The 24,319-nt window shown below is 44.4% G+C and overlaps 1 protein-coding gene across 1 annotated transcript in view; it reads right to left on the bottom strand.

The window, feature by feature from the left end:
• The window catches only part of LOC147640931 (uncharacterized), a 96,733-nt gene extending 74,303 nt beyond the window's left edge, over positions 1-22,430 (bottom strand). Inside the window, exon 1 of the mRNA XM_086816645.1 lies at positions 22,290-22,430. Within this exon, the coding sequence (XP_086672771.1) occupies positions 22,290-22,388 (99 nt within the window). The 5' untranslated portion in view covers positions 22,389-22,430. The remainder of the gene's footprint in view (positions 1-22,289) is intronic.
• Positions 22,431-24,319: the final 1,889 nt, after the last annotated feature.

The raw sequence follows: 24,319 nt of genomic DNA, 5'->3' as shown, positions 1-24,319 counted from the left end.
ATATGTCCTTTTTCTTCGCAGATGAAGCAACGTCCCTCCTCCTTGAGCTTCAAAGCCTTAAGGAGACGTTTTTTCTTCGCTGGGGTCGAAGTTGAATTCTTCGAAGGTTGGTCCAAAGACTTTCCTTGCTATCGGTGCGGAGAACTTCCTTTTGTGCTTGTTCCCCTGCTCAGTAACGGGTTTAGACTTGGAAGAGACCATTGTATCATCATAGATACGAGCGAAATGAATGGCCTCGTCCAAAGTTTTGCATTTGTTGTTTTTAACCTGTAAACGGTATGATTCAGGTAAACTAGCTATGCAGAACCCCAAAAGAGTAGTAGAATCCATCTTCGTAGCTTTCATCTGCAAGTCCCTAAATTTCTGGAGATAGACCTCATAAGTGAGGTTCTGCGAGGTTATGGTCAAAGTAGCAAACCGGGCAACAACATCTGTAGGCATATACTCACTTATGGTAGTACTATGTGTAAACAGGGATTAACCAAGGGCACTTTTTCCCATGTGGTTTTTCCCCTTGGATATCAAGTGTGAAAGGACACTCTACATATAATATTTTGTACTTCTATATTATATGGATGTGGCACACATGCAAGGGTTGACTTGCATTTTGTGGCTACCACACTTTTGGCTCTCTCTCTCTCTCTCTCTCTCTCTCTCTCTCTCTCTCTCTCTCATTTCTGTGTCTGAGCTTCTCTATCCTACACCTAACCCTAATGTGCAGGTTTGTGTGTGTGAGTGTGAGTCCAACACCAACAATTGGTATCAGAGCTTCAGTCCAGGCCCCTCTGGAAGTTCAAACTTGGCCCTGCAGCTGACTGTGGCATTCTATCGGACGGATCCGTCGCTTGCGGATTTCCGTCGAAAATCCAGTTTCCGTCCATCGCCTGGCTTCCGGCGCCCAGCTCCGCCCATCCACCCGGCGCTCTTAGTGCGAGGCCAACCACCGCCGCCCAGCGGCGCTCTTACCGCGCAGACAACCGCCGCCGCCCAGCCCGGCCGGCTGCGCTACTGGCCAGGTCTCCGCCACCGCCGAGTTCTTGGCGCAGCTACTCCTGTTAGCGCCTCCATCTAGCCCGTCGGGTCTGTGCGTCGCCGCCTCCCCGCCCGTCGACCCTGTGCTGCAGCTCCAGCGGCTGCCCCGCCGCTCAGACCATCGTTGGCAGTGCACGTCGACCTGCACTAGCCTGTCACGACATCTTCACCTGCGCGCTGTCGTGCCATGGCACGTCTATGATGTGAAACCGTGCATGTGAGGCCATCAAATACACATCCAGATGCATGGGGTTAAGTGCCATGACGAGTCATTATATGATGCCATGTACATATGTTCATATTGTAAATGAGGTTCAATAAGACGAGCTGAGGCTGAGCCAGATCTAGGAATTTTTGTATATGAGTATGGAGGATGATGTTTTTGCTGTTACTCAGAGCTCATGGGCAAGTTAGAAGCATCCAGTTATATATGATGGCATGAGGGCATACCAATGCACAAAGGAATGCATTTATGAAGACATGGAGAAATACTTGAATGAACAATTGGGGATTCTATAAATCACATGGGCCGATATGATGATTTATAAACTATGAAGGTGTCAAGAGAAATGGAGATTTAATGGACATCACAGTGCCGAAGAGTTTATTGAATGTGGGGGAATTAAATTAGATGAACCGCTTGCATTGAGAACTTTAACCTTAATGCTAAGGTTATGCCTTGCATTGAGAATTCTAACCTTAATGCTAAGGTTAGAAGTAATACATAATGGGTGGCAGCGTACGTGGAAAAGGAAGATATTTCTTTTATTTGGAATTTTCTAGAGCGAGCGCAGCCTTTGTAATTGGAAATTCCCGCATGAATAGCTGCAAAAGGTGGTGAGGGGCGCCGAGTTCTCCGCGGGGAAAAAGAGAAAAAACCAGAGGCGACGGCGGCGAGTGGAGAGAGAGAAAAATTCTGCAGAGATAGGGAACAGCGTCCATTCGACCGGTTTCTTTTATTCTAAGAATATATATACTGCTTGTGCTTTGTACGTGCTAGAATTAGAGAGTAAATTTAGTACTACATGATGATATAATTTTGGGAAAAACCATTTTCAAAATCGACACTGAAGCGATGCTGCTCCAGATGTTTCCCCTTCGCATAATCGGCGCTGAAGCGACTTTTGAGACAAGCAAATAAAAAAAAACAAAGTGTAAATCCACTCATACATTCAGATAAGCTTTTTTTTCTACTACTTTATTGGACTTAGGAAAGGGGTAAGACCCATAAATCCTTAAAGGATTTGGAATTGAGAAAAGCTTGGTGAACAAGCTAATGGTTGTTTTTTTTTTAGAACTTGATGTTTTGTGGGAAAAGGTATCCTCTTAGCACATTTAAAACACGGGAAATTGGTCTAGCTTCTGCTTGATTGAATTCAGAAAGTCATGAGCATGTTATGCCATCTTTGCTTGTGAGATGTTAGAATATTAAGGCAGGTTTTCAGGTGAAAAAGAGCATCATGATATAATGGTTTTGATGGCACTGGATGTAAAGGATGTAACTGGTCACATGTATATTGGGAAAATTTGAAGGCCTTGTTATGCCTACATGTGAATGGTTCAAAGGATTACGAGAAAGAAGTCAGTGAGCAAAGGAATAAACACTTGGTATGCAATTTTGTGCAATCATCAGGATGAATTCAAGGATGTATTGAGGCAAGTTGACACATGTAATTGTCATTGGAAATAGTGATGTTCAATACTCCTTGGGAAATTTTGTGCGTGAGTTTCCTTGTTGGATTCGACATTCACTCTCACAGCTAGAAGTTTCGTACTTTCCTGGCTGTACCGCACACTTCACGACATCTTTTGGTGAACCCGACGTGAAACTGCTGGGGTGAGAGTGTGGTGAAATATACAGGGAAGCTATGGCTGAGAATTCTGAGGGTCAGGGGGTTCATTTTGACCCCGGAGTTATGCAGATGTTTCAAATGTTTACCATGTACATGCAACAGCAACAAGCTGCTGAGAGGGGACAAATTTCCACGACCAAAGCATTACAATCAATTGTGAAAAAGGTGGATCAATTTGATGGGAAGGACATTACAAAGTACCTGCGCAATTATATAAAGGAGATGGAGCTAAACAGGGTGACTGAGGAGGATATGGTTCGAAGTTTTGAGCTGGTATGTGTTCCTGAAATAAGAGAGCGCATAAAAGGATTGCAGACAGCACAGGGTGGCAGAAATTGGGAAGAGTTCAAGCTTGCTTTAAAGGATGAATATTTTATGGAGGTTTCTGAGCGAGTGACCAAACGAACTTTCTTGGAATGGGTCACAAAACCTAAAATGGGAATTTCTGCCACAGAATTGCTAAGAGAGTTTGAGAAGCGCTATGCCCAGCTGTCAAGGATAGAGCGTGCAACTTTGGACAGAGAAAAAACAGAGCTCTTCTTACAAGCAGCTGGGAAAGATCTCCAGGAGAAATTGGAAATCCTCCTTGAGGATAAGGATACAGAGCAGGGATTAAAGAGTGATTGGAATGATGTTGAGGATGCAGTCACTATGTTAGCAAAGCGGCAGCGGAGGAGGGATAAAATGGTGATGGGCTCTGCACCCCCCATAGCTGCTGTTACCCCTGAGAATCTACCCAAACCAACTGCTACAATTCCCAAGGTAGATGGGCCAATGGATGAGCTTATCAAGGGTATGCGTGACTTAAAATTGAAGATGTCCAGGATTGAAGAAAAAGGTTTACCATTGGGGCAGGCTTCTATGCAAAGGCCTCAAAGCAAAGAAGGGTTTACATATAGATGCATATGGTGTGATGACCCAGAGCATGCAAAGAAGGATTGTGCTAGCTATAAAGAAGCTCTTAAAAATCAACTTGTGTTTTTCAAAGATGGGAAAATCCATCTTACAAAGACTGGTCTTCCATTGAGTACAAACTTTGGGAAAGGAGGGATGAAAAAGCTGGTAGAGGATATGGCTGCTAGTCATGCCATTTCTATGGTTGAGGCAGCAACCTATGGATTAAAGGTTGGTCAACTAAAGCAGGGATTTGAGAATGATGAGGATTATGAGAATGAGAATTTTTGGTCATCAACAATGGAATTAATTGCGTCAAAGAAAGTGTCAAAGCAAGCTTTGCATGAGGCAGGTGATTGTATACGTCTTGAGACTGGCTGGGAGGAGCCTGTGGATTCTTTATCCATTCATGCCTATATTGCCAAATGCCAAAATAATGAGGCACAGGTAGAGGAGAAGCGTAAAAGGGAAAATGAGGAAGGAGGGCCATCAAAAAGAGTTACACGTGGAAGTGAAAAGAAGGATCCTGGGCCACCACATATGCCTCCACAGCATAGCAGACCTCCACAGGATGTTTCAATGGAAGAAGTGCCAGCAAAAATGAAGGAGAAGGGTAAAGGGAAAAGTCCACTCTACAAGCTTCAATCTGATATTGAAGTTGCAACAGATCTCAAAAAGGTACTTGAAGAAAGGATTCTAAACAGCAGGGTGGAATTCACACTAGGGGAAGTCTTGGGGATTGCAAAGAAAGAATTTCATGATGAGATAATTGATATTATACGAAGAAAAAGGCAGTCCATAATTGAATCTATTCCATCACAAGGGGAGGCAAGCACTTCCAAGACTCATGGAGTACAGGTACAGAAAAAGGAAGAGAGAGAAAATGTGGTGGAATGTAATCACTCTGCTGATGGGGCACGACAAGTGCGCTTTGTGGAAGAGGATGATGAAAAAGAAGTTCTTACAAAGAGTCATTACTCCAGGAGCCATTGGGCAAGAGCAACCACTGAAACCCTTGTCAAGATAGGTGATTTGGAAGAGCCATATGTCGCTCTAATTGATCATGGGTCTGAAATAAATCTTATGGCTAAAAATCTCTACAACAAATGTAAGTGGCCAATGGATGTGGATCATGGGTGGATGATTAAAGCAGCTAATAACTCATCTGGAGAGCTTTATGCAGCATGTCCAAATGTAAGGGTAACTATAGGGGATGTGAAGAATGATCAGAATTTCTTTGTTCAGGAGATGTCATCGTATCCCCTTATCCTTGGGCAACCCTACATTACAGCTGTAAGGATGGAAACAAAGGTTTTGGATGATGGTTCTGCATATGCAAGAATAAGGAGTAAAGATGGCAAAAAAGCTGTTCAGTTTTTGACAGTTTGCATTAACCATGAAAGGAATCGTGAGTCTCTTCGGGCACAGTCACTCCCAAAGATAAACAGAGAGTTCATGAATTACAAGGAGATGAGGGATTTTGGCCAGGTGCCATTGTAAAGCGGGATTCCAATGGTACAAGGGGAAATGAGTTCTCGCAGGACTCAATCAATGTAAATAGCTTTTCAGCAAATTTTCAGGGATTCTCCAGCTATGGGTCACTGGTTTTTGTAAAAAGCAAGGATTTGAAGCATGGCATGCGAAAACATATACAAAATAAACAAAAAAGTTTTGAGCAGTGTGGTCTTTTGGGGAAGAATGAGTTTATTTCAAGGGTGCTTGATGAGGTGTCATTTGTAGATACTATGGATGTGCTTTTTGATATGGGAAGAGCATGCTTACAGGGTGGAAATGAAATGATAAAGGTGTCATCTGTGGAGATGTATGATATAATCCAAGAATTTGAGGAGGTGGAATGTAAAAACATGAATTGTGAGATGGATGCTCATGTTGATACAAAGTACAAAACGGTTGCAAAGAAGGTGAAACCAGTTGCCTTGCCCTTGCCACCAGGAAGCAAGGAGAAGATAGATGAAGCTTCAAAGCAGCCAAATCTTAGAGATCCGAAGAAAATTGGGCATAAATTTACTCAAGAAACTCCTAAAGAACTGAAGATTGGTGAGAAGGATTTTCTGTTGCCAGTGGAAAGGGAATGCTTTGAGGAGATGCTTGTAAAACATGGGAAAGCTTTTGCTTTTCAGCCGCATGAGATAGGCTGTGTTGATCCAAGTATAACAGCACCAATGGTGATCTTTACTGTTCCACATGTGCCCTGGAACCTGCGGCCAATTCCAGTACCAAAGGCTCTCTTGCCAAAGTTGATGGAATTACTAAAAGAAAAGATCAGGATGGGAATCTTGGAGCCTTCATGTGCCCCATATTCCAACAGATGGTTTACTGTACCAAAGAAAAATGGGACATTGCGCTTTATTCAAGACATGCAACCTGTAAACAAAGTCACAATCAGGAATATGGGAGCAGGTCCAATTGTGGATGAGTTTGCAGAAGCATTTGCAGGAAAAGCTATATACTCTATGGGTGATCTGTATTCGGGATATGATCAGTTCCAGCTGGATATACAAAGCAGGGACTTGACCACAATGAGAACTCCTTTGGGATTAGTAAGGATGTGTACCTTACCCCCACAGGGAGCCACCAACTCAGTGGCACATATGATGAATGGAATGAATAAAGTCTTACGAGACTTCATACCACAAAAAACTATGCCATTTTTGGATGATGTGCCAATAAAGGGCTGTGATGAGAAAGACAAAGATGAGGATTTGGATTCAAAAGGGTGCCGCAAGTTTGTGGCGAATCATATAAAGGATTGTGACATGATTCTATCCAGGCTTGAAGAAGTGAATCTTACTTTATCTGGGCTGAAATCAGTGTTTGGGATTGGTGAAGTGCTAATAGTGGGACATCTTTGTAGTACTAGTGGACGCCGTCCTTGTCCAGCCAAGATAGATGCAATACAAAGAATGAAGGAAACATGCATTAATGTTACAGAGCTGAGGAGATTTCTTGGAGCATGTGTCTTTTATGTTATTTGGATCCCACATTATGCACATGTAGCAGACCCTCTTTATCAACTTTTGAGGAAAAATCAAAAATTTCTGTGGAGTGCAGTACATATTAAGGCTATGCGGAAGCTGAAATATTTGCTCCAATCATCACCCATTTTGAGAAAGGCAGATTATGACTGTGGCAGGCCTGTGATTGTTACAGTTGATACTAGTCCTACTGGGATAGGATGGGCAGTAGGGCAAGATGATGAGGATGATCATAGGTATGTAATTAGATTTGGAGCAAAGGTGTTAAGCTTTCGGCAACGAAAGTATCCACAGATCAAGAGAGAGTTATGGGGGATAGTCACTGCTCTAAAATGTGAAAAAGAATATCTTATTGGGGCATCTGTACTTGTGGAAACTGATTGCTTGCCACTCCTTGGGATGATAGCAAGTTGTACCACTCCAGATATTGCTATGCTTAGGTGGATTGCTTATATCAAGTCACTAAACCCTGAGTTTGAGCATATTGCGGGAAAAGATAATCCAGTTGCAGATATGCTATCAAGAGCTAGGTATGAAGATGAGAAAGAGATGATTAGTGACATTGATGATGTGGGTACAAAGTTCTATACTACAGCATATGCAAAAGGGGATCATATTTGCCTATCAAATGCACTTGAGTCTTTTATTGAGGAAATATATGAAGGAGATTGGTTGCTTATTGGTCAATATTTGAGTACTCTGACAAGGCAAGAAAATTGGTCTGACTCAGAATTTAAGAGAATCCGCAGAAAAGCATATGGTTATTTCCTAAAGGATGGGTATCTCTGGAAGCATCCTAAGCAGAGGAATGCTATGCCACAGAGAGTCATATGTGATAAAGAGACTCAAGGAAAGCTTGTGAAAGAATTCCATGAGAGTCTCTGGGCTGGACATAGAAGCGTGTGGGCCACCTTTACCAAAATAAAGGAAAAATATTGGTGGAAAGGAATGTACAAGGATATTTCCCAATATGTGGAAACATGCATGGTATGCCAAATGTACTCAAATGTGCGGCATCGTGATGGCTTGCAACCAACCTACCCACCTGCCATGCACTACAAATGGGTAGTGGATCTAGTTACAATGCCTTTGGGAATTTGGCAGATGCGGTACATTGCACTTGCAAGAGAAGATTTGACAAATCAGGTAGAAGGGCGTGCTCTTAGAACAAAGAGTACGGAAACAGTATGCAAATTTCTCTTGGAAGATGTGATCTGCCGGTATGGTTGTGTTGGGAAGATAACAGCTGATAGGGGTGAGCTAGATGTTGAAGAAGCAAGGGAATTCTTCTCTAGAATTGGTATCAAACTGTCCCTAACATGTGCTTACAATCCTGAGGGCAATGGGAAAAGTGAGCGAGGACATCCTCCAATCATTAAAGCTTTGGCTAAGGCATGCAGAGAAAGAATGCGAGAGTGGCCAAAGCTGCCACCATATGCCTTGTGGGCTGACCGTACAACTCATAGCTCAGTGACAGGATACATGCCTGCAGAATTGATGTATGGTCAGAAGCCAGTGATGCCAGTTGAAGAAGTAGTTCTAACTTGGAATGTATTGCCCTGGGTCGAAGGATTGAGCAGAGATGACCTCCTTGCATTGCGAATAAGACAGTTGGAGAGGAGACCTGGAGATATAGAGCTTGCTAAAGCCCGCTTGAAAGATGCAAGGTTGAAAAATAAAGAAAGATTTGATAGTAGACACAGACTCCGGCCAAAACCTATTGAAGAAGGTGATTGGGTTCTAATGTATGACAGTAGCCTTGACAACCAATTCACTGTTCAAAGAAAAGTTGCAAAAAGATGGTTTGGCCCTTACATTGTCAAGCATGTGCATGGAAATGCCACGTATACTCTGTGTGAGCTTGATGGAACAGAAGTAAAGAATCTTGTGGCTGGCAAAAGAATCAAGATATTTAAAAGAAGGCATGATGGTGATCCTTTTGATTCACAAGAGATTCAGGATGAGAAGCTTGACAGTGGTAGTATGGATATGATTGAAGAGGAAGAGGATGATCTTCCTGGAACTGCAGAAGATGAAGACGACATCCAGTTATATGTGGACCTTGATGATGATTTGGCACATACCAGAGGATGTGCAGGTTTAGAGGGGGTGGATGTCGTGCCATGGCACGTCTATGATGTGAAACCGTGCATGTGAGGCCATCAAATACACATCCAGATGCATGGGGTTAAGTGCCATGACGAGTCATTATATGATGCCATGTACATATGTTCATATTGTAAATGAGGTTCAATAAGACGAGCTGAGGCTGAGCCAGATCTAGGAATTTTTGTATATGAGTATGGAGGATGATGTTTTTGCTGTTACTCAGAGCTCATGGGCAAGTTAGAAGCATCCAGTTATATATGATGGCATGAGGGCATACCAATGCACAAAGGAATGCATTTATGAAGACATGGAGAAATACTTGAATGAACAATTGGGGATTCTATAAATCACATGGGCCGATATGATGATTTATAAACTATGAAGGTGTCAAGAGAAATGGAGATTTAATGGACATCACAGTGCCGAAGAGTTTATTGAATGTGGGGGAATTAAATTAGATGAACCGCTTGCATTGAGAACTTTAACCTTAATGCTAAGGTTATGCCTTGCATTGAGAATTCTAACCTTAATGCTAAGGTTAGAAGTAATACATAATGGGTGGCAGCGTACGTGGAAAAGGAAGATATTTCTTTTATTTGGAATTTTCTAGAGCGAGCGCAGCCTTTGTAATTGGAAATTCCCGCATGAATAGCTGCAAAAGGTGGTGAGGGGCGCCGAGTTCTCCGCGGGGAAAAAGAGAAAAAACCAGAGGCGACGGCGGCGAGTGGAGGAAGAGAAAAATTCTGCAGAGATAGGGAACAGCGTCCATTCGACCAGTTTCTTTTATTCTAAGAATATATATACTGCTTGTGCTTTGTAGGTGCTAGAATTAGAGAGTAAATTTAGTACTACATGATGATATAATTTTGGGAAAAACCATTTTCAAAATCGACACTGAAGCGATGCTGCTCCAGATGTTTCCCCTTCGCATAATCGGCGCTGAAGCGACTTTTGAGACAAGCAAATAAAAAAAAACAAAGTGTAAATCCACTCATACATTCAGATAAGCTTTTTTTTCTACTACTTTATTGGACTTAGGAAAGGGGTAAGACCCATAAATCCTTAAAGGATTTGGAATTGAGAAAAGCTTGGTGAACAAGCTAATGGTTGTTTTTTTTTTAGAACTTGATGTTTTGTGGGAAAAGGTATCCTCTTAGCACATTTAAAACACGGGAAATTGGTCTAGCTTCTGCTTGATTGAATTCAGAAAGTCATGAGCATGTTATGCCATCTTTGCTTGTGAGATGTTAGAATATTAAGGCAGGTTTTCAGGTGAAAAAGAGCATCATGATATAATGGTTTTGATGGCACTGGATGTAAAGGATGTAACTGGTCACATGTATATTGGGAAAATTTGAAGGCCTTGTTATGCCTACATGTGAATGGTTCAAAGGATTACGAGAAAGAAGTCAGTGAGCAAAGGAATAAACACTTGGTATGCAATTTTGTGCAATCATCAGGATGAATTCAAGGATGTATTGAGGCAAGTTGACACATGTAATTGTCATTGGAAATAGTGATGTTCAATACTCCTTGGGAAATTTTGTGCGTGAGTTTCCTTGTTGGATTAGACATTCACTCTCACAGCTAGAAGTTTCGTACTTTCCTGGCTGTACCGCACACTTCACGACAGCGCCTGGCTGCTGGTACTCAAACGCCGGCCTCTGCACGCCTATGCCACTCTTCTCCACGTCTGTGTGCTCCCCGACTGACGCCTGCAATACACGTCTGTACCATCCGTATTGTCCTCGCCTACAAGTACTCTTTATACAGATTTTTATTCACATGCAAATACAAATTTTGCAGCCATTTCAGGGCAGGTCTGATTCAAACAAAATTCTAGGGGTTTGCCAAAAGTTACCCTCTGCCAGAAAAATTACAAGTGGTGCCATTCATATTGTTTGGTTTGGAATTTGGGGGTTTTCCAAATTGAGGTCAAAATCAACAAATTGAGCCTCTTCAAGTTGCAAAAATTTGGGGCTTCTGTGAAAATTGGCCAATTAACTGCACACTGAAGCAATTGGAGTGCATAAAAATTGGGGCTTTTCATATTGGAGCATGTAATTAGGCATTATAGCTGTGATTTGTCGCATATGTATACACATTGTGTGTAATTGGACAATTTGGTGCAGGTTTACACTTGCTTCAGTTTGCAGGCAAACATTTGCACAAGACATTTGGTTGCCTAGCAGTGCACATTGTTGTTTGGTTTGCTTGCAGGTATATTTTGTTGACATGGCTCAAAATGCTACAGATGTTTTTGGTGTGCTCACCCAGGAGGACAAGTTGGATGGATCTAACTACTCCCTCTAGAGTTTCATGATAAGTAATTTGCTGGTAGCCAAAGGGCTTTGGAGCATCGTGTGTGGTGATGACACACGCCCACTTACCATATAGCCAGTCACGCCTCAAAGGGAAGGTGCTCAAAGAGCTCCTGATGTAGAACCTGCTCCCACACAAGAGCAAAAGAGACGGGACTCTAGGGATGCACAGGCCATGTCATTGATAGCCCTTTCAGTGAAAAGGACTATTATTCCGCACATTCGTTCTTGCAAGACATCGAAGCTTGCATGGGACACATTGGAAGCAATGTATCAGGTACGCAATGAGGCAAGAGTTGCCTACTTGAAGAGGCAATTGGATCTTCTTTCTATGGATGAGGGTGACTCCATGGCAGATCATCTCACCAAAGTGAAAGATTTGCAAGAACAATTGCTCAACATTGATGAGGTTATCCCAGACAGACAGATGGTCACCAATACTCTTCATTCTTTACTACCTTCCTACTTGGGCTTTCACACCACTCTCAACCTCTCAATGAGAGGAGATGGTGATCCCGTCACTTTTGAAGAGCTGGTGGGTTTACTCTTGCAGGAAGAGCAAACAAGAGCAAACTTATCGAGCAACCGTGGTGGAGACAAGGCATTTACAACCAAGGATAAGGGTAAAGCAAAGAGCTTTAAGCATGGGGGACAACAATCTAGCAAGGCTGGTCATGGACGCCCTCTTCTGGTGGTGAAAAGTCTGACAAAGGGGATGCAAACAAGCCCAAAAAGAAGGGCAAATGTCACTATTGCCATAAGCCTGGACACTACATCAGTGAATGTAGGAAGCGGATTGCAAAAGAGAAAAGGAAAGAAGCAGGCAATGCAGTAGCAAACTCTTCTGATGACAAAGCACAGCAATCAGCTAATGTAATCCACGAAGAGTACACTTTTTTGGTCACATGCACTAGTGGCACACCAAGTGCTTCAGACAATGATATGTCTTGCATTGCATCTGACACACTTTGTATCATGGTATTTTGATAGTGGTGCTTCGAGCCACATCACTTCATGCAAAGATGTATTTCAGCACTTGGTTTATGCTTCAAATGGCCGCACTGTATCATGTGCAGATCATACCACTATCCAGTAAAGGGAATTGGCAATGTTATACTTATTGCAGCCAATGGTGCCAATATATGTATGAAAAATGTATTGTATGTTCCAGGGACAAAGAGAAATCTGCTCTCCGTCTCACCCATAAACGACCAAGGTTTAAAGGTTGAATTTGAAGATGGGAAATGTTTGGTAAAAGACCCATCAAAGGGTTATGAAATAGTCACTTCTGGAACACGATACAAAGGCTTGTATAAGCTGGACAGCTATGACAAGCGCACTTACGATGCAAATACAGTGGCTGCCCACACTCCTGCTATGCGTGAGGCAGAGCTATAGCATGCTCGTTTTGGGCATGTAAATTTTCGGAGTTTGATGCTTATGCAGAAGCATCATATGGTTGATAATATGCCGCCTCTTGAGTCTCCAACAAGACATGTATGTGAGGGGTGTATTTTGGGAAAGATGCATCGAAAACCATTCCCCAAAGATGGAGCTGTTAGAGCTGAGAGTAAATTACAGCTCATACATAGTGATGTATGTGGTCCAATGCGGACACCATCCATAGGGGGGCATCTTTACTTCGTCACATTCATTGATGACTACTCCAGGTTTGCTTGGGTTTGCAGCTCACCAATCAGCCTGCCTAGCTCCAAGCTTCCCCAAACCTCGAAGCTAGTCTTGTGTGCGTGTAGCACACAGTAGATACACACTGTGCACAGGACAGAGCTGGCCGACTGCTGTCGGACCAGCCGACTAGTGCTTGGACACCAATAATTCCTGGTCGGGCTGCGCCTCTTCATGATCTGAATCGCCTGCTGCTGCAGCCGCCATGTTCTGGCGCCATGTTCTGGTACAGCCGACGGGCTCTTGTCTTCAGCCGACATCTTTTGGGTGCAACAGACTATCCCATACTGGCCACTTCAGCACCCTATGCTCCATCTTCTGGTTCTACTGCTCTTTTGTTGGCTGCCCCTTCTGGATTAGCCCTGAGAAGGTACATGAGCATGACATGCACATGACATCCCCCTCTGCTAAACTTGATGGCGGGATTCCAACTTGCTCTTGGATGACTGTCTTCATCCCAATCTTTTCCCACCGAAGTCCCTCTATCATCCATCCATCCCTGGCAACCCTTTTCTCTAAACACCCGGTTTCCAAAACTACTCTGTCTCATATTTGCATCTGTTCCATCTTGTCCACAATCCATTCCTACCCTGACTCTGAACACTGTCTTGGTCTTCATTCCGAGAAATGAGTCTGGCACTCTCACATCACCCCTTGGAGGATAATCCTCCCTTGGGACCGTTGCCCGAGAACCTAACTGGCTCACAGGACTGCCATCCCCTCTAGCTTTGTGGAACACCACCAACAAACCTCCTGGGAGCTCTTCCCGATTTTGTGTTTCTTGCCTTGGGCTTCGTATCCGTGTACTTTCATGTACCTTGGACCTGTACACCATCATATGGGACTAAATCAGTGTTTAGCTTTGCTGAGCCTGATCCTCTGATACAAATGTAACACGCGGAAGCTCTGGGGGTCTTCTTTCAGCCCTAAACACTACTGAAAACATGCTGATGCAAAACGCAAACATGAAGAGAGAGAGAGAGAGAGAGAGAGAGAGAGAGAGAGAGAGAGAGAGATGGCTGGAAATTCGGTATATATCATATAGTACAAAAAGGTACTCTTCTGCAGCCCTAGGCTGCCTCATACAAAAGGTGATAAAACACCCAAAATCTAGTCCCTACTTGGACCCTAAGGACCCAACTCTTCTGGAGTTGAATGACTAACACAATGAGCATCTTATGCTATTTATAGTCTCTTGAATAATTGGAGGAGCTGGCTGACTGTTGTCGGACCAGCCGACTAGTGCTTGGACCCCAATAATTCCTGGTCGGGCTGCGCCTCTTCATGACCTGAATCGCCTGCTGCAGCCGCCATGTTCTGGTACAGCCGACAGGCTCTCGTCTTCAGCCGACATCTTCTGGGTGCAGCAAACTGTCCCATACTGGCCACTTCAGCACCCTATGCTCCATCTTCTGGTTCTACTACTCTTTTGCCGGTTGCCCCTTCTGGATTAGCCCTGAGAAGGTACATGAGCATGACATGCACATGACACTTACACTTGGGTTTGGAACCATTATTTGGAGCAGCACGTCGTAGCCTACATGGTTGTTTTCTTCCAGAGGAGCAGTGTACCTGGCAGCTTGTTCTGTTGCTTTTGTAGCTGAGTTGCTAAGGAGATTGCTTGTTGAGCGTTCCTAGTACCTGTTTCTGCAATCTTTCATCTTTGAATGAGGACGGCGTCTCTGGCTTCTTGGAGTTTGCTCAGCATCCGGTGCTGAGAGGGGGTGTTAGACATCATCCCCTACTTACTGGCTTCCTATTTGGTGTCCTATTTTAGCCTCTAGGGCTGACCATGTTAGTTTGAGGGACTGGTCACCCCTAACATATTGTCAAATCCCCACGGATCCCCTCGTGATGATCGATCTTGGTTCGAAACTCGAAACCTGCAAACAAACGAACAAACAAACAAGCAAGGGGGTGCAGGCCTGACTCACCTCCCAACCATGACAGCCGTGGGCGAGCCCACAGTCTTGGTTGTCCCCACCGAGCCACGAGCTGAGCTAACTAGGATGACGTACCGACCAATCTCCTCCTCGTCGCGACGTCCCATACCACCACGAAGCTACCCTCGCGGGCCTCGAGACTGCTGTCGGCCTTGGCTGCGTAAAGCAGGTGCACGTTTGCACTAGATCCAGGCTCCAAGACCATAGAGCTCTCACAAACTCGCGAGACTCTCTATATTACAACAACTAACCTTGGCCACCCTTTTATAGGCTCTTGGCCGGTCATCGGGCGTCCACACTTGGGTGCCCGCCCATCCATACTTGGGTGCCCGCCTGTTAGTATATCCCTAACTCAGCTCGTCAATCAGCCTGCCTAGTTCCAAGCTTCCCCAAGCCTCAAACTAGTCTTGCATGCGTGTAGCACACGGTAGATACACACTGTGCACATGCCTGCCTAGTTCCAAGCTTCCCCAAGCCTCGAAACTAGTCTTGCACAGTGTGTATCTACCGTGTGCTACACGCATGCAAGACTAGTTTCGAGGCTTGGGGAAGCTTGGAACTAGGCAGGCTGATTGACGAGCATGTGCAGAGTGTGTATCTACCGTGTGCTACACGCATGCAATACTAGTTTCGAGGCTTGGGGAAGCTTGGAACTAGGCAGGCTGATTGACAAGCTGAGTTAGGGATATACTAACGGGCGGGCACCCAAGTATAGACGGGTGGGCGCCCAAGTGTGGACGCCCGATGACCGGCCAAGAGCCTATAAAAGGGTGGCCAAGGTTAGTTGTTGTAATATAGAGTGTCTCGCGAGTTTGTGAGAGCTCTATGGTCTTGGAGCCTGGATCTAGTGCAGACGTGCACCTACTTTACGCAGCCGAGGCCGACAGCAGTCTCGAGGCGCGCGAGGGCAGCTTCGTGGCAGTATGGGACGTCGCGAGGAGGAGATTGGTCGGTATGTCATCCTAGTTAGCTCAGCTCGTGGCTCGGTGGGGACAGCCAAGACTGTGGGCTCGCCCACGGCTGTCATGGTTGGGAGGTGAGTTAGGCCGGCACCCCCTTGCTTGTTTGTTTGTTCGTTTGTTTGCAGGTTTCGAGTTTCGAACCAAGATCGATCACGAGGGGATCCGTGGGGATTTGACAGTATCACTGCCTCTTCCGAGAGGGTTTTGGGCCGTTACGCAGGGTCATGGAGTTCGAGAATCAGAGATGCCTGGGATTGTTTCTACTTGAGCTAAGGAGATAGAGAGATGGCTTCAGGAACTGGCATTTTGTACATGCGAAGGGCTACTGGCTGAGCTCTGGGGGTCAATTCAATCACATGATCTATTTCTCAGATTGGAGGCATTTCGGTTTTAGCTCTGTTGGGAATAGATCATAAAATTCATTTAACCATTCTCGTTCTTTAGCCTTAAGCTTTAAGTCTACTGGGTTCATTTTGACAACATAAATTTGCTACTGTCAAATCCCCACGCATCCCCTCGTGATCGATCTTGGTTCGAAACTCAAAACCTGCAAACAGACAAACAAACAAACAAGCAAGGGGGTGCAGTACCACTGTCAAATCCCCACGGATCCCCTTGTGATCGATCTTGGTTCGAAACTCGAAACCTGCAAACAAACGAACAAACAAACAAGCAAGGGGGTGCAGGCCTAACTCACCTCCCAACCATGACAGCCGTGGGCGAGCCCACAGTCTTGGTTGTCCCCACCGAGCCACGAGTTGAGCTAACTAGGATGACGTACCGACCAATCTCCTCCTCGCGACGTCCCATACCGCCACAAAGCTGCCCTCGCGGGCCTCGAGACTGCTGTCGGCCTCGGCTGCGTAAAGCAGGTGCACGTCTGCACTAGATCCAGGCTCCAAGACCATAGAGCTCTCACAAACTCGCGAGACTCTCTATATTACAACAACTAACCTTGGCCACCCTTTTATAGGCTCTTGGCCGGTCATCGAGCGTCCACACTTGGGCGCCCGCCCGTCCATACTTAGGTCCCGCCCATTAGTATTTTCCTAACTCAGCTCGTCAATCAACCTGCCTAGTTCCAAGCTTCCCCAAGCCTCGAAACTAGTCTTGCATGCCTGTAGCACACGGTAGATACACACTGTGCACATGACATATATTTTCCCATATTTTTTTCCATTTTATGGAGTCCTGGGTATTTTCCAGGTCGTGTAGGTATTTTAGCTCCAGTCAGTTGCCTTCATGTAGAGGTATATATAGCCGGCATGCCTCCCTCATATTTCACTGCTTGCATTGCTTGCCTAGCTTGTCTAGCTGCAGTCCCTCACTTACGAGGTTCTCCCCTTTGGATGATGATATTGAGAGCAGGTTCTCACCTGTGTTTCCTCTCCATCTTTCTCTCTCACTCTCTCCTTGTTTCCACTTTCCCTTCTTCCGTTGTACATTCTATCATTATGTGCCTACGGGATGGATGATATGCAAAATGCAACCATGAACTCATGCAAATCCTAAGGCTTCTATGACTTCTATATGCATGAATGATTCTCTCCAAGTGGGTTAAGGGACTGCGGCTGACTGACTGACTGTCTAAGGCTGAGGAATGACCTACGTAGCTCGTGCCTGACATATCCTAGACTGAGGATTACAATGGGGTCACGGCGTACGACAAATATCATCCTAAAGAATACTAATACTGTACAATGTTGCACTGATGATGATGAGACATCTTGTCACAATGCACTATAGTGCAGAGTGCATGTGACATCAAGGATACCTAACTTTCCGATCATTAGCCATATACAAGCCAAACACGAGATCCAGAAAGGTGCATAGTTTGCAGTGATCTATGTGCACACCACCCAAACAGTGATTGGTACTTCGGAGAAGTACCAAGACGGAGTTGGATCGTCAACTCCACAAACTACTGTAATCCAGTTTCATACGCTCTAGTGTGTCTCCATTCGCAACCCCGATCCTCTGTTGGTGTTGGATTTCGTCACCTTCCTCTCCTACACTACCACGTGGCAACCATTAATCCCACAGTTGGTTCCGGTCTTCACGGCCCTTCTATGAGGGGCATTCCACCCCGTGGTCTCCCTTATCCCCCACTTATAGTGGATTACCGGGATTTCAGCATGGGGATACCCTTTGGCTAGGCTAGGCCAAGCCTTCCGTCCATTCTCTTCCGTACTATTAGTGGTGCTTCTAGGCAGCTCTCTGCATTTCTGATATGGTTCAGAGCTTGTTCGGCTCTTGGTCTCCTACTCGGCATCGTTCGGGCGTTGTTGCTTGGCTTCGTTCAGGTGTCTCATTCTGGGGAGGGGAGTGTTGACAATGGGTTTTGTCATCACCTTCCTCTCCTACGTTGGCACATGGCAACCATTAATCCCACATTGTGGGTTCCGGTCTTCGCGGCCCTTCTATAAGGAGCATTTTGCCCCGTCATCTCCCTTATCCCCCACTTATAGTGGATAACTAGGATTTGGGGGTGAGGAGACCCTTTGGCCAGGCGAGGCCTTCCGTCCATCCGTCCTCTTCCGCACTACTGCTGGTGCTTCCTGGCAGCTCTCCGTGTTTCTGATATCCTCTTTGTGAAAAAAAAGGATGGATCCTCCCGGCTTTGCATAGATTATCGAGCGCTCAACAAGCTAACGATAAAGAGCAAGTTCCCTATGCCTCGAATTGATTACATCATAGAGAGGTTGAACGGAGCGAAGGTATTTTCTGAAATTGACCTCAAAAGCGGATACCATCAAGTAAGAATTGAGGACAAGGACATCCCCAAAACCGCAATCTAAACTGAATGGCCCCACTACGAGTTCGCGGTCATGCCTTTTGGTTTGACGAACGCCTCGGCTACATTTAACCGCATGATGATGCAGGGGTTGAAGGACTTAATAGGAAAGTGTGTCTTCCTCTTTTTGGACGACATACTAATTTTCTCAACTAGAAAAGAGCAACACGACATTAACATTGAAAAAGTGATGAAGTTGCTGGAAAGCAATGAGCTTTATGTCAATGAGAAAAAATCAGAATTTTATTTATACAAGGTTCATTACCTCCGATATATAATTAGTAGCAAAGGCATCTGATTAGACCCTGCAAAGGTGGCGGAAATCCTTAACTGGGATAATCCGAAAACAGCATGACATTCGGTCGTTTGTGGGTATGTGCCAGGCATATTCCACCACATTGACAAGTTCATCCCACACTTGGATGTCACATGGACATATCTTTACAGCAGGTGCGAGACCTAGAGTGGAGACTAGTCCTTTGTGAGCCTTAGTCCGGGACGAGTCAGTCAGGGTTCCACTCTAAGCATCCAAGGTCGGGTGTACAAGTCCCATACATGGTCTTGGTCACGTGTGCCAGTCAGTACCATGAGTCACCCTTTGGAATGATGACAAGTGTTCCGAGCATTGTTAGTCTTGTAGCCCGATGCAAGGGCCCTAAGAAAGCATGTAGTTGCATGGAGTGTAGGGTGGTACCCTACACTTTGGGCCATGTGGGGCAGCCCATGGGCCATGGCTATGGCCCACAAGTCCCATAGCATATAGTGACCAGCCCTTATAGGGCATAAGGCCAAGTCGGCCAGCCCTAAGGCATGGACTGGCTGTCGGCCAAGCCTCGGCAGCTAGTCACCAGCCCATGAAGCGTTCACAGCATTGCAGCCAGCCAAAGGAGCTTACCAGCCAGGTGGCCAAGCCATAGAGGGCCAGCAGCAAGGCGGCCAGCACACCCAATTCAAGGCGGCCAGCTTACATGGGAAAAGGCTGGAAAAAAAGGTCGTGGGAGTTAATTGAACAGGCCAACAGCCTTTTGTAACTCACCGACTGGCAAATGGAAAAGTATAAAAGCATGGGTTAGCCAAAAGCTTTATTCATCTCATATTCACGAATCACAAAGTGCTGAAGGTATTCAATGGCCATGACATCCAAGGGAATTCCCAAGCAAAGGTATAAGTTGAAGGTCAGAACCAGATCATCTTCAGGCTGCGTGTTTACAACCAAGATCATCTTCAGACTACGTGTTTACAAACAAAGCAAGATCATCAAGAAGTCAGTCTTTTTCTCATCATTCAATAAAGCAAATACACCATCCTTGGTGGGGGCCCTTTAGAGGGTATTTGGGACCCAATCGGATGTACCTTGTCTTTATTGTACCTCTCTCTCTCTCTCTCTCTCTCTCTCTCTCTCTCTCTCTCTCTCTCGCATTATTATCTCCGCTGCATTGTGTAATCGTCAGGAACCAAGGTGCTGAATATTCGCCATCAAAGCATAATCCTGTCAGTAAGCTTCCCGTGTTACAATTCGGTACACACATTCCAGGTGTTTGCCATTTGGACACAGCCTATGGCTGGGAATCAGCCTGTACATGCTGAAAATCAGGCAGCTGAAAATCAGCAACCAGGTATGCCTAATATTGAGCCCATTGGTCACACAAACATTGATGATGCAGAGAGGAAAGCAATTCAGCAAGCTAAATCAGTGCCTCGTTGGTTGCAAACTTTGCAGGACAGCAATGTAGTGGCGATTTGATGAAGCACATGAGGATCAAAATTGGATGCACACCATGCAACAGGAATATGATTCCATTTTGAAGAATGGCACTTGGGATCTACTTGACTTGCCTTTCAGCAAGAAAGCTATTGGTATGAAGTGGGTCTATAAGATCAAACGGAAGTCTGATGGTAGCATTGATCACTACAAAGCCAAAATTGTAGCAAAAGGACTATGCATAGCAAAAAGGCTTAGATTATGATAAGACCTTTGCTCCCACTTCTCGTATGACCACCATCAGGTGTATCATTGCTCTACAACAGCACATCATGGTTGGAATGTGCATTAGTTGGACATCAAAACCATGTTCTTGAACATGAGGAGGTCTATGTATCTCAACCTCATGGTTTTGTTCAGAAGGGTCAAGAAGAAAGTGTGCAGGTTATGAAAAGCGTTGTATGGCCTTAAGTAGGCTCACAGAGCATGGTACAAGAAGATACATGCATACTTGGTCGTACATGGGTTTTGTAACAATCCAACAACAGAGAGCACCCTCTATATCAAGAAGACTAACGAGGATTTGATGGTCATCCTTTTATACGTTGATGACATGCTACTCATAGGCACCGACGTTGAGAAGATTTCAGCCTTTAAGATTGAATTACAAAGATTTCAACCTTTAAGACTGAATTATAGGCTTCTTTTGAAATGTCACATTTGGGCCCGTTGCATTAATATTTGGGCATTCAGTTCTCACGGCATGGTGATGGGATTGTCATGCTGCAGTCAAAGTATATACAAAGACCTTCTAAAAAGGTTTAATCTTGAGGATTATAAGCCTATGTCTACACCAATTCAAACAGGAGCCAAGCTTAGCATTCAAGATTCTAGAGAGCCTTTTGATTGGACATTATCTCAACAGGCTATTGGATGCTTGATTTATCTATGCAACACACGGCCAGACATTCAGAATGGAATGTCTCAATTGCATAGATTTATGCAGTGCCCACATACCAAGCATTGGCAAGCTATCAAGGAGGTTTTGCACTACTTACAGGGTACTTAGTTCCTTGGATTGTTCTATCCAAGGGTGGGTGAGACATAACTGCATGCCTTCAGCGATTCAGACCGGGCAGGATGTTGCAACACACCAACAGATTTTGACATGTGACCAACTGGGGTAGAAAAGGCGAACACCCCCCCGGGCCCCGGCCCCTGCCCCCGCCCGTCTACTTAGGAACTCTTTATTACAAGGGAGTATTTATTAATATACAAACTTTGGGGGAGCTTCTTAGAGTCCAATTATCCAGATACATTTCTTAATGCTTCAAATACAACTGGTCTATAATCCAATTCTCCATAATACCATTCATATGAGAGATCCTCTTCCAGTGTGGGTTTACCCAACTCACAGGTCTAAACGATGCTTTACGATAGAAAAACTTAGCTGCAAAATGAGTTAACCTCAACACATAAAATATCAAGATACCCGCACAATTCTCTTGTGTATAAGTCCTAAATGCAGCGCACAGCAGAAAACAGGGTGCACAACAGCATTGGCCGGCCGGTAAAGAAGGTACTGCAAGCTGGGGCTGCTGCGCAGGCAAAGCGTCTTCCCTTGCTACCTAAATCTGAAGGCGAAACCTCAAAAGCTCTTAATCTCTCTCTCACTGTATGACCATACATTGTTATCGTGTAGCATGGCATGGATAGTTTATCTTATGTAGCTAGTTTTGGGCTTTTTTCTGTTCTTTTCACAGTTTAGTATTACTACCTTTTTGGTCTCACAAACCCTCTGCTCGTTTGAAGACGTTAATATATCTTTCTTTTTTCTCTCTCTCCCCCTCTCTCTCTCTCAACCACCAGGCAACCCTGATTATCGGGTTGCAATGTTACAGGCTGTTAACAAACTCAATGAAATAACAGAGATCTGCACTTCATTTCAGTCCATGAAAAGACTAAGCACAAGTTGAACTTGGTGGAGGTAGACGTACGTGAACAGCCAGGCGGTTGGAGTGGAGACTGGCGGGGGAGGGCGAGATGAGGGCGCCAGCAGGCAAGCGTGCTCGCTGGAGGCACCGCACCCGCACCATGTTCTGCTGCTGCTGTTTCCTCTCTTGTGGCTTTTAAATTAGAAACTGTATATATATATATATTATCGATGTTGTATATTTTACACTTTTATTGATGTATAAATTTTTATTTTTATTTTCATATTCACTCTACACTATTAATTAATTTTTTTGGGTACATATTGGCAAACAACATTAATTTTTGTAAGGTTTGAAAATCAAAGACTTTAGCTTTGTAAGATTCAATAAGGGTTAGGAATTTTTAAAATTTTTAGAAAGTAAGAAAGCTTCACTCATGTTTTTCAATAAAGAAAATTTAGAAATATTACCTTCTTTGTTTTACACGTCAATTTGACCAGTTTTGATACAAAGTGACGAAAAGGCTGTGTTGTATTAAACATGAAGGGAAAGCATTTAATTACAAGGGACGGATTGCACATTGCATACTTCATAACAAACTTGTAAAAAAGCTAGAGAATGCCCATTATGTGTCGGCATCAATTAACCCAATGTTACCAACCTTGCACCCTCGACACCCTTCTTGAGCGCCTCCTGCCTCTCGCCCACTTGCTGCTCCCTTTCGCCCACCTCCCTCTCGCCCACTTGCTCCCTCTTGCCCACCTCCCTGAGTGCCTCCTCAGAAAGAAATCGCTTTTCCTCTGCCTCCTACACCACTTGCTCCTCCTCGCCCATCTCCACAACCAACCCCCGAGGACCCCTACTCAACACGCCTAACAACAATGCTCTTGCCCTCCGTCCGATGTCGCACAGGGCTTCCTAGCCATGCACAATAGTCATGAGCGGAAATGTTTCGTCATCCCTTCCATCTATCTAATCATCCCACTTTCGGTTTGCTACTAGTGTAAGCACGAGAGAGCGAGAGAAAAAAAGAGGGGTATGGTACTGCATCTCTAGAGACATCTCCAACGTCCATGTGGGTGTGCATATAGAAACTACAAGCGCGAAAAATACGCAAGGTAAGATGCCCAAAAATGCATGCAAACAACCTAGCATCTGCACAAAATAAAAACACATGAAAACAGCATATTCCCTACAAATTAATAACGACATGCAAAAAAAAAACATTTTTGCCACATATTATGGCCTTTAATCTAGTGTGTATTAAAATAGGCAAAGGTTTAACACGTAACAACCTCTTTTTAAAGAAACACGTGTACAAGTCGAACGCCCAAATTTGTTTTTCATATAAATATCATATAAAACAGCCAAAAAAAAAAGTAATACAAGAAAAGAAAGCACTATAGAGTGCACTTGTACAAATGTTCATCAAATTGCTTATCATTATCTATGATGATAGGAGTACTATAGCTACCTAGATGTCCATCATCTTCAGTTGCATCATCGTTCGTGCCATTGCATCATCTTTATCTTCATCACCTACATGATGAGCACCTCTTGCACTGAAGTATCTTACAACAAGGGTATCTTATAGGAGGGGTATCCGTAAAGAAGATCTTATCTATGTCTATCCATTGAGGTGAGGAAACATCATAACTTTCCAAATTATCAAAGACCTTCTTCTTCTCATACCATTTCCTATCTTTGGTATTATCCAAGATATAGTTGTTAACTAATATGGACCATTCTTAAAAGGGTGCTTGCCAGTGTTGCACCAATAGTCGTCCATGAAGACATATGCCCGTTCAAACAAATTTATGGGTGACAAATACACCAATAGTCATGTGCTAGCCAGTGTTGCACCACTAGTCGTCCATGAAGACGTATGCCCGTTCTTCAAACAAATTTATGGGCCTTATTCTTCAAATCACCTTAACCATAGAGAGCATAAAGTTGCATGCCTTGTGTAATTTCTTCAGATGAGACATTATGGCAAAAAATCTTCAAGTGTGGCTTGTGCAAGTCCTTCATGCAATAGCTAACCATACCTTCAAATGTGTGCATCCTTATTTGATGTAATCCTCTGCACATCA

This window comes from Cibotium barometz, chromosome 2 (assembly GCF_041138505.1).
Source record: "Cibotium barometz isolate CiBa-2024 chromosome 2, ASM4113850v1, whole genome shotgun sequence".
Lineage (NCBI taxonomy): Eukaryota > Viridiplantae > Streptophyta > Polypodiopsida > Cyatheales > Cibotiaceae > Cibotium > Cibotium barometz.
This window is presented reverse-complemented; position numbering and strand designations above follow the sequence as displayed.